Source organism: Copadichromis virginalis, linkage group LG14 (assembly GCF_057382275.1).
Source record: "Copadichromis virginalis isolate Kocher_CV1m ecotype Utaka linkage group LG14, C_Virginalis_male_GT1.1, whole genome shotgun sequence".
Taxonomy (NCBI): Eukaryota; Metazoa; Chordata; class Actinopteri; order Cichliformes; family Cichlidae; genus Copadichromis; species Copadichromis virginalis.
Window position 1 is genome coordinate 33,421,301 of NC_140631.1, and position 11,605 is coordinate 33,432,905.

General features: G+C 38.5%; 2 protein-coding genes across 2 annotated transcripts; both read left to right on the forward strand.

Annotated features, from left to right (window-relative positions):
* Window positions 1-840: 840 nt before the first annotated feature.
* Window positions 841-1,779, forward strand: LOC146694384 (olfactory receptor 51E2-like). Its single transcript, XM_085478740.1, has one exon. It carries the CDS (start codon window positions 841-843, stop codon window positions 1,777-1,779), a length of 939 nt encoding a protein of 312 aa, XP_085334866.1.
* A 7,875-nt stretch (window positions 1,780-9,654) lies between these two features.
* LOC146694385 (olfactory receptor 52D1-like) lies at window positions 9,655-10,590 on the forward strand. Its single transcript, XM_085478871.1, has one exon. The coding sequence runs from the start codon at window positions 9,655-9,657 to the stop codon at window positions 10,588-10,590; it is 936 nt and encodes a 311-aa protein (XP_085334997.1).
* The last annotated feature ends 1,015 nt before the right edge of the window (window positions 10,591-11,605 follow it).

The window sequence follows — 11,605 nt, forward strand, 5'->3', positions numbered from 1 at the left end:
TCACCAGCGAGTCAAGGAAGTTGCTGATGTCAATAAATCCTCTCCATGTCTAGGGACTGGCTTAGAAGACAACACGGAAATTCTTTGTGATCTTATGGCAGAAAAGGCCCTAATTATTGGAGAAATAGAGGCAGGTAGAGCCAGCTCATAGTTTCATGGTGTTAGATGAGATACCTTGGGCAAGACTGGGACAGGAAAAGAGACATCTGTGCCTAATTTGACTTAGAAGTACTCTCAACATGCACCAGCAAAAGGTGGCTGAGAACAGCAGAGCTAAAATCTTGGGACTTCAAATTCCAGGTTGCCAAGATATGCAGCATAAGATGCTGGTCATGAAAGTCAATCTAAGCTCATTGAAGCTTGAACGTGCATATATAAGTGTTCGCATTTGAAACAATTCTCTACTTTACATATTTGGCAACCCCTCCTTTAGTTTTAAAATCAAAGGAGGGTAAAGCATGCCAAAATTATTAATGAGGTATACTTCAAAGACTTTTTCTGAATAAAAGTAAAATTTTACATATCTACTTCTATGTAAGGACTTACTTCATGCAAAATGCTCCAACAGCTAGCCTCATGGGGCATCTTTGGCATATATAAAGAACAACATCATCATCATTGGTAATTACAGCACTCTAAGGGTGAAGTTAGGGTGATGCAAGGCTTCAGGAAAAAACAACAACACAGGTACAACTAACTTTGTGTTTCATAATCAAATTGAAATTGCTTGTTAATTTATGATAATTTCTTTTAATTGGAGAAATTTGATACAGATTTTGACAAGCAGGAGGAACATATTGTTTTCCATAGGAAAGGAAACAGTTTAAAGATTGTATAATTATGTATACTAATTCATCTACAAGTAGCCTTCTAACACTGCAATCACTGGGCTTATCTAGCACAGATATCTATCCAGCATTTGTATTTGGAACACTTACCTATTTAATTATTATGTTTTCCAATTTGTTGGTGTTAACAGTCATCGCTATGAATAAAAAACTACACAAGCCCATGTTTATCCTGTTGTTCAACTTGCCCATTAGTGACATAGTGGGTGCAACGGCTTTTTTTCCTCATCTCATTTTTAGCATTGTGGCAGAGAACAGACTTATTTCCCACCATGCATGTATTTTTCAGGCTTTTCTGATTCATGTTTATGGTACAGGAAATTTGCTCATCTTGAGTGCCATGGCATATGACAGATATATTGCTATATGTTTTCCACTGAGGTATACAACCATTATGAATTCACATAATTTAATGAAAATGATTGTTATAACATGGTTCATAAATTTGTCAATGATGTTTACATTGTTTATTCTGCTTGTACGTTTCAAAACATGCAGAACAAACATTGTAGATTTTTACTGTAACAATCAGTCATTAGTAAAATTAATCTGTGACGACACCAGTGTGAACAACTACTATGGATTAGCAACTATATTCCTGCTTATGGGAGGCCCGTTGGCACTAATTTTGTACACATATGCACAGATCTTGCGTACATGTGTCATTACTAATCATACAGATGCCCGGCAAAAAGCCATTCAGACATGTGCTACACATTTAATTGTTTTCTTAAGCTTACAAATCAACACTGTCTTTGCATTGATTTCTCACCGCATCGACAGCTCATCCCCTGTTCTGAGAAGAGCATTTGGTGTGTCTGTTCTAATTTTTCCCCCTTTCTTTGATCCTATTATATACGGACTGAAAACTAAAGAACTAAAGCAATGCATAGTAATGTTTCTAAAACGAAATGTGGGTTTAACAATGTAGCCACTTTTCCGATTGAATGTGCTGTTTACATATGTCTTTTTTATTCTACAGAGTAGGTTAACTTCTGTTTCAGTTGATAAACTGATTAAATCTTGATTGCTTTTTATCAAATTATTTAATTACAATCTAACTGACATAAGTTAGTCCTTTGAATACTAAGTTTCTTCGGAGAAATCTTTTCTTGATCTCCTCTGTGTTGTAGTTTTTGTTTTCTTTTTTTGTAAATCAAAGACCACCAATGAAGCTAAAGAATAATCTTTATGCAAAAATAATGATAAAATAATAATTTAAAAAATTACAAGATTAGCAGATGCAGTTACTTTAGAATAATATAGAATTGTGAACTTCTGCTCATGTTCATTATAATTATTTTAACCTCCTGCCTAGTGACTGTTATGAAATTAATCTAATATTGATTTCAATGATATTGGAATTTATATTCAATGTATATTGCAAATAAGTAAATGCATTTAGTAACATGTGAATCATATATGTTTTTTTTTTTTTACTAATTCTTATGGAATTCGTATTAGTAACATGTTTATTTGTGTATTTATGTTTTCATGTTTTCGATTTTATCATTGTGCTTGTGTCAGAATAAAAAACTCCTGAAATTTCATCGTTGACTCCATATGATAACATGATAAATAGACAAGAAATAAGGAAAAAGAATTTAAGTTTGTTTTAAGATAAGATGCGATGAAATAAGATAAACCTTTATTACTCCCACACCTGGGAAATTTGTTGTTTTTTTTAGCCCCTATGATTTTCATTGAGAGTGCAACAAAAGTAAGCTTATCAAAATGCCACTGAGGTTGATTTGATTCTAAAGTTGAGTCATTGAGAAGCCTGAAAACATTACTTCATTTTAAGTTAACCACAGCATACCTACTGAAAGTACTTCCTATAAATGCAGAGTTATAGTTTAGTTCTTGTTTCCAGAGCACGTCTGTAAACTTTGGTAATTTCTTTATTAAACAGGAATACAGAACAACTGAAGCAGTCATGGGTAGTTAAATACAAAACTGTAATAAGAAAACAGATCAAGCATTTTGTAAAGACTGATCACAGATGCACTGATGCACAGTGTCATGGCCCCAACAGAAAATATCACACATTTGACGACAAAGCCTGTTAACAGAGTTTGGTATTTAGGTCATTACTGAGTTTGTTAATTTGTGTTTCACCCAAAATATAGATTTCTGTTTATACACTTTGTGTTACTCAAGGCAACACAAACACACTGCCTTTTCTGTACCAGCAATATTGTCAAAGGGGCCTGGAGCCCAGTATGTGGGAGTGAACTCAAGCGCAAACACCAAACAGAAACACCAAACAGAAACAGCGATAAGATTTACAAGTTTATGTAAACAAAGTTGTTTGACAAGTCGTGGTGTCACGGGGTCCCCTTCCAGACCTCTCCCGGACAAACACAGGCGTAGTCGGTAAGGTATTAGTGTGGATACTTTATTTGAAACGGCCTCCCCAGTGCATAAAAAGATGGTTCCAAAGACATAAAACTGAGCTCCGCGCTACACAGCCTGTATGTTACAACACACCCCCTTCATATCCGGCTCGCCGTCTCTTATATCCCGTCTCCTCCCCCCTTGGCGTCACCACCAATTCTTTATTCTAACTTTAATCCCCGTCTCCCTCCCCCAGAATTTCTTTTTCATTATACACTCACAAAACATATACATTAATACAAGCTCTCAACTATTTCCCGGAAGTCTACCCGACTTCATATACACATTAACGGCCCACGTAATGAGGCCATTCTCATGACGGTCCAGACACACGTGAACTCATTATTTAAATCCCACACCCCCATACCATCGGCTTGCGTCACCCTGCACGATTGGCGATCCCCCGCACGTCTCCCCGACCGACGCCCTTAACAAGTAAGTGGGAACCAAAATCTAGCCACCCCCGATGCGGCTCACAACTTGCTCCTCACCCCTTTTATTCCTCTACTCGGTCGTCAGAAAGATACGCCGCCCCGGGTGCCAAATCGAACTAATGGTGGCGATCTAATGGTGGCGGTGCCATACTCAGCGGACTCTGCCTTGAGACGGGTCACTCCGTCACACGTGGGCACAGAGGACTGGAATGTACTGCAGCTTACTGTAACTGCCGCAGGACTGATGATAGCTTCAATCTCGTATGGTCCAAAGTAACATGGAGCGAGCCTTTGGGAAAGGCATTTCAGTGGATTGTCTTTAGCAGCAAGCCATACCCTTTGCCCAGGCTGGTTCCTGGGAGCAGGTGTCCTTAGGCTGTCTGCACAGCAGAACTGAAGATTGCTTGATCTGAATAGCGCCTTCTTGGTCCAGATGTATCAACATTGTTGCAGATGATGTGGAGGGAGAAGGTGAGTCTTGGCTTACGGAAACAGAGGTGTCTTCAAAGCGTGAGAGACCAGTTGCAGATGGGGTTAGTGTGTTTTGTGTGTATGCCCAGGGAAGATGTGTAGACCATATTGGTGGTTTTGCGTGGTGACACAGCAGAGAGCTGATTGCAGTTTCTATTTGAGATGCTCGGTTTGGCCATTGGTTTGTGGATGATAACCGGAGCTGAGGCTGACCTTTTCTCCAAGTGCTGAGTCGAAGGCTTTCCAGAACTGAGAAGTACACTGTGGACCTCTATCAGAAACAATTTCCATAGGTATCTAGCTTGAACTTCCTAGAATCTGGATGGCAAAAGACTGATCATTTGAAGTGAGCAAAAACAAAGACTATAGACTGGCTTGACAGACATTAATTTTCTTAGCCGTTCTTAAATAGGTAAACTTTTTATGGTCTGTCCAGATGGTAAAAGGATGTTCAGCCCCCTCTTTCCATTTCTCGAGCGCCAACTTCACTGCTTTTTTTTTTTAATTTTTTTTTTCAGGAGGTACTTTTTAATTTTTTAAGTCCTGAAAAAAAGAAATTTAGAAAATTAGATTCTCTTTCTTTCATCAGTTGGCTCACTCATGTTGGCTGATTCTTCACGTTGCAAAATGGAGCAAATACAATTTTGTCAGGTACTGAAAATGTATCCTTCTTTTTTCTTTTTTTCTTTTTTTTTTTTTTTGGCCTGTCCCGTTTGGCTCTTTTGCCATCAGAATTGTTGTCTAAAGGCAAACAAAGATGCCCAACGGATTTACTTTACCAAATTGACCATCCCAGCCTTGCCATAATGGTCCATTTGATTCACCTTTTATTGTGTATTTTATTTTCACTTGTTGAATACGGGACAGACTTGACTGGGGGAAAGAAGGGGAAAAAGAAGGAGGGAAAGAGAAACAGCTGAGAAGAGGGACGGGGGAGAAGGGCAAAAAACAAAAACCAACAGAATGGGCAGAGAAAAAAAAATGCATATATCAATCACCTGGATCACCTGCTGAGAAAGAAAAAAGAAAACAAGCAGAAGAGAACAAGAGTAATAGAATAAACAACATCACAATGATATATGGGAATATGACAGTAAATACTAAATATTAAACATTATTGTGCAGCACATAAGATCAACAGCGCACAGTGTGCTTTGAGGTAGGAGCCAAAAAGCCCTTGAGCCCTTGGTATTTCTCCAGCTTCTCGTGTTCCTTCTTCCTGATGTTTCTGTCATTCGGAACCACTACATCGATCACTACGGCCGTCTTCTCATGTTTGTCTACCACCACTATGTCCGGTTGGTTAGCCACCACCATTTTGTCCGTCTGTATCTGGAAGTCCCACAGGATCTTAGCTCGGTCATTCTCCACCATCCTTGGGGCCGTCTCCCATTTTGACCTCAGCACTTCCAGGCCATATTCAGCACAGATGTTTCTGTACACTATGCCGGCCACTTGGTTATGGCGTTCCATGTATGCTCTGCCTGCTAGCATCTTGAACCCTGCTGTTATGTGCTGGATTGTCTCTGGGGCATCTTTACACAGCCTGCACCTGGGGTCTTGCCTGGTGTGATAGACCCCAGCCTCTATGGATCTTGTACTCAGAGCTTGTTCTTGTGCTGCCATGATTAGTGCCTCTCTGCTGTCTTTCAGTCCAACTTTGTCCAGCCACTGGTAGGATTTCTGGATATCAGCCACCTCCTCTATCTAGCGGTGGTACATACCGTGCAGGGCCTGTCCTTCCATGATGGTTCCTCGCCTTCCTCCACTTTCTTGGGTTTCTGCTGCCTGAGGTATTCACTGAGCACGCTGTCAGTTGGGGCCATCTTCGTGATGTATTCTTGGATGTTCGTTGTCTCATCCTGGACTGTGGTGCTGACACTCACCAGTCCCCGGCCCCCTTCCTTCCGCTTAGCATACAGCCTCAGGGTGCTGGACTTGGGGTGAAACCCTCCATGCATGGTAAGGAGCTTTCTTGTCTTTATGTCAGTGGCTTCTATCTCCTCCTTTTGCCAGCCTATTACCCCAGCAGGGTACCTGATCATGGCCAGGGCGTACGTGTTGATCGCCCGGATCTTGTTCTTACCGTTCAGCTGACTCCTCAGGACTTGCCTGACCCTAGCGGCCTCTTCATGGTTCCCATTCGTCTGCGGGATCCCCAGGTACTTGTAACTGTCCTCTATGTCTGCAATGTTGCCTTCTGGTAGTTTGATCCCCTCCATTCTGACTACCTTCCCTCTCTTTGTTACCATCCGACTACACTTCTCCAGCTCGAACGACATTCCGATATCATTGCTGTATATCCTGGTGGTGTGGATCAATGAATTGATCTCTCATTCACTCTTGGCATACAGCTTGATGTCATCCATGTACAGGAGGTGGCTGACAACTGCTCCATTCCGTAGTCGGTATCCATAGCCAGTCTTGTCAATTATCTCACTGAGGGGGTTAAGGCCTATGCAGAACAGTAGTGGGGACCAAGGTTATTACCGTTAACGAAAACTAACGAAATAACAAAAACTAGAAGTGAAAAAACATTTTCGTTAACGGAAATAAAAATAAAAACAAAAAAAGGAAAACTAACTAAAACTGTAATGAATGTTCACAAAACTAACTAAAATTAACTGAATTTATAGCAAAAATGTGTTTAGTTTTCGTAGATGTGTGTATGTCATACAATAGTCAAGGGTTAAAATGAAGTTTAGTTTTCAGATTTTTTTCTTGCTGTCTAATTATGCCAGCAGGTGGCAAGTACGTTAGTCGAGTCGTCTGTGTTACTGCTCTGTCCACGCGCAGAATCATGTCAGGAAAAGTGAGGAGAAAGCACCAGAGTCCAATTTGGGATTACTTTGAATATGACTGTGTTTTGGATAAAGCAAGTGTCTTGTAGTGGAAAGAGACAAATTATGAGGGACATTTCTAAAGGGAAAAAAATCCCACAAAGTGCACTTGAAAAGCTCACACAAGAAGGCTAACCTAGCTTACCTTGAGAAGGTAAGGGAGCACACTCAACCCTCATCCCCAGAAACAGACGCTAACCCCAGGCAAGGCAGCGTGATGCATCCCGAGACAACAGGACTGGGATATCTACATAACTGTGTGAGTCAATTGCCTTCAAAAAGTTTATCAATTCACTTGAACCAAAATTATGAACACCCGGTGCTGCAAGAGTTAATAGTCTCATTGGGGCCAAGATATACATTTTAAAGTTGCCTGGTATCAATGGTTGTTCATCTGCCCTTATTAATTTATTTATTTAAAGAACCCATAGGTGGGAATGTGAGTTGTCTGTCTCTGCGTGTTAGCCCTGCGACAGACAGGCGACCTGTCCAGGGTGCAGGGTATGGTAGCTGGAATAGCAACATACCCAAGGATAAGCAGAAGAGAATGACTGATATGATGAAACTGGGATTTTGTTACACTTAATTATTGCAAACACAACTAAAACTAACTGAAACTAATCAAAACTAAACTGAAACTCAGATTTTCAAAAAAATAAAAACTAAACTAAATTGGCAAACAATTGGTAAATACTAATTAAAACTGATATAAAATTGAAAATCTGAAGTAAAAAATAAATAAAAATAAAAACTAATGAAAATTGCAAAACTAGTAAAACCCTGGTGGGGACAGAGCATCTCCTTGGTAGATCCCGCACTTGATAGTGACTTGTGCTATGGGCTTGAGGTTGGCCTCCAGTGTTGTCCGCCACATCCCCATTGAGTTCCTGATGAAGGCTCTCAGGGTCCTGTTGATCTTATATAGTTCTAGGCATTCCAGGATCCAGGTGTGGGGCATTGAGTCATAGGCCTTCTTGTAATCAATCCAGGCAGTGCACAGGTTGGTCAGTCTGGTCCTGCAGTCTCGGCTGACTGCTTGGTCTGCCAGTAGCTGGTGTTTTGCGCCTCTGGTATTCTTGCCCATCCCTTTCTGTGCCCCGCTCACGTATTGACCCATGTGCCTGTTCATCTTAGCCACTATGATGCCTGACAGGAGCTTCCACGTGTATATGTTCCCTTCGGTCCTTGTCGTGTCATTGATGTTGTCTACGCCATACCTGTTTCCAGTCCAGCCAGGTTAGTCAGCTATTTCAGTTCAGTCAGTCCTCCGTTTCATGTCCTGTTTATCTGCTCATCATAATAAACTCTAGCTTTCACCTATCTGAGTCCAGCGTTTGGGTCCTCTTTTCCTCGCATCCACACACGATACAAGCCCTGACAATATAATTCTTGCTTATTATTATTATTATTATTATTATTATTATTTAATTTCCCCATCATAATCATTTTCAATAGAATATTTTAGACAGATATTTACTAATGCACACTGGACAAAACAAAACAAAAAACAGGATCAAATGACCCCCTGTCTTTTGTGTGATACTGGGCTATATATATCAGGCTATTTGACCTAATTGGATATTTTTCTGAATAATAGGATGACAACATAATACTCATAAATAATTACCAGGTTTATCACCATTCATCCACAAGTTTCTGTGTGGTCAGTGGTCCCCTGGAAAAGAAAAGAAAAGGTAAAAGCTCATCTTTTGGTGCTGAAATACCTTCAATAATTTAACATTGGGGATTTATTTTGATGCATGCTCAATCATCCAGGTAAGTAAATCTCCAAAAGTTGATTCTGTTCATCTGGACGTAGCGTCAATCAACTTTTGGAGATAATTATTTATTTTGTTTTTGACAGGTTTACAAGTACTGCAATTAAATGGGCAACTGGGAATATTACTGAAGTTGCCATTGCTGACCCTATAGTGTCTATACAAATTGTTATCAAGTCCTATCCACTTCATTAGCTCTATATTAAAAATATTCCAACATTTCACTGTTCATACTGTTTTTTGCAATGTTCAATTAGAGCGATTATGTCTGATTTCCACGTGCACGTTTGTGCATGTCCTTAGTGAGATGATAATACATTTTTGATTCTTCACAAACCCTGTGAAGCAGTGCTTAAGTCACAACTAACAATCTAAAGATGAGCTTTAAGATAACACCCAATACTCCAGAGATCTGCCTGCTGTTCAAAATCACACCTATAAAGCCTTGAATGTTTTACCGGGTAGTCACAGGCAGCACTAACATAAGTCAATAAAGATGACTGCTTTGTGTGTATGTGGTTTAGATATAATCTTTATTGTGCATTGAAGTGAATTAATGCTTTTTTGCTCTATTGCCTTTGAGTATTTGAATTCCAGACTACAGGCAAAAATATTATAACATGTTATCATAAATGCATAATATATACACTGTGTAATGCTTAACCGCAGTGTACATGGACTCAGTTGTCCAGCATGAAGTTATCATGATTACAGTTTATGAATAAAATGTAATCATAACATTCAATGTTTTTTCCTCTTTTTATGATTTTTTTGTTGTTATGTTCATTGGTGTGATTGCTAAATTGAAATGCATAAATATTTTCTCCCTAATAAACAATGAAGTGATGATTGATTTCTGAGTTTTATAAGTAGCAAAAGCTAAGAAATGAACAACCAATACAACACATCCTCTTTTTTACAGATTAATGTCTTTAATCTCTCCTCTGAGAGTGTTTTGCCTGCATTTCTTTTTGCAACTCTGAGTTACATGATCATACTTTTTTGCAACCTTACTCTAATCCTCACCATTGTGCTGAATAAATCTCTGCATCAGCCAATGTACCTAATTCTGCTGAACCTTCCTATGTATGACCTTATAGGTTCATCAGCTCTCTTTCCACAGCTCATCAAAGAAATACTGAAGAACAGTGGGATAATGCAATACTCAGCTTGCGTTGCTCAAGCTTTCTTTATCCATATCTATGCAGCAGGCACTGTGTTCAATCTGAGTGCAATGGCATATGATAGATACATTGCCATATGTTACCCACTGCAGTACAGTACTGTGATGACTAATGCCCATATCATGAGAATAATCACCATTGTATGGATGAGTTGTTTAGTTTTAATTGCTGTGCTTTTTTTCTTACTTTTGCGCTTGCCTCGTTGTCGATCTGAAATGACTCACGTTTACTGTGATAATCCATCTCTGTTGACTTTGGTCTGTGCTGACACAACTATTAACAATATCTATGGCCTTTTGATAGTTGCTCTTTCACAATTAGTGGCTAATGGAATTGTTTTCTACACATATCTCTGGATCCTCATAACTTGCTTTAGATCTAAACGATCAGATACAAAAGCCAAAGCTCTGCAGACATGTGCTACACATCTGATTGTTTTTCTCTTGTTGGAGTGTCTTGGTCTTTTCACCATCATATCATATAGACTAAATAATGTTTCACCCCATTTCAGAAGATTTATGGGTTTGTCAACTTTAATTTTTCCCCCAACACTGAATCCAATCATCTATGGTTTGAAAACAAAGGAAATTCGAGAAAAGGTGTTGAACTTTTTAAAGAATAGGATGTTTTCATCTTAATGCACTCTTTCAAAAGAATCTGATGTAACATGCTGAAACATTGGACATTTTTCACCTTCATTGTCCTCCTGTTATGTGAAATTATATTGTATGTTATTGTTTACTCGGTCACGTCCTTTTCTAACCCTAACCCAAAAGCAGTGCACATTAAAATTTCTGAAATCAAACAATTTTTGAAAACAACAACACAAGCAATTAACATCTGATTAAAGACTGAAGGTAATATTTTTTTAGTGTGCATTGTTACTTTATCATTAATGTTTGTCATTATACCATTGTATAAAAAAATAAACGCATACTTGAAGTTAATTACAATGTTTTTGCTTTCTTATGTTGTATGACAATTTTCTAAATAAATAAACAAACACTGTTTAGTAGGTACTACAGCAGTTGGAATAATTATAATCATTGATAATGATCATTTCTGATTTGGTTTTAGAATTATGTTGTCAAATAATGTAACTTAAACAGGTGTTGCCCTGCAGATAAGATACTGCTTTTATGCACTGATTATCATCAAACAAGTATTTACTATTGTAATATGTGTAATTAAATTATTATTATTATTATTATTATTATTATTATTATTATTATTATTATTATTATTATTGTAGTCTACTTGCCAGATATCCTTCGGCATGATGCAAAAAGTGCTTGTATGAATGGGTGAATGAGGCATGTTCTATAAAGCGCTCATTAAATTTGGAAAAAACTACATTTATGTTATTCGGAAATTGTAAAAAAGATGCAGGAGCAAAATTATTAGTAAACAATGTTGAAATAGAGCAAGTTTCGGATACAAAATTTCTGGGTGTGATAATAGATAACAAAATCTGCTGGAAACCTCACATAAAGCATATACAAGCCAAACTGTCAAGAAGCATCTCCGTACTAAGTAAAGTTAAATATTTTTTGCCTTCCAAATCACTCCGGGTACTTTATTGTTCACTTATATTGCCATATTTGGAATACTGTGTGGAAATTTGGGGAAACACATATAAAACTGCACTTCAAC

Coding starts and splice junctions, on each gene's coding strand:
- LOC146694384 (XM_085478740.1), top strand. CDS start 841: ATGTATACTAATTCATCTACAAGTAGCCTTCTAACACTGCAATCACTG.
- LOC146694385 (XM_085478871.1), top strand. CDS start 9,655: ATGAACAACCAATACAACACATCCTCTTTTTTACAGATTAATGTCTTT.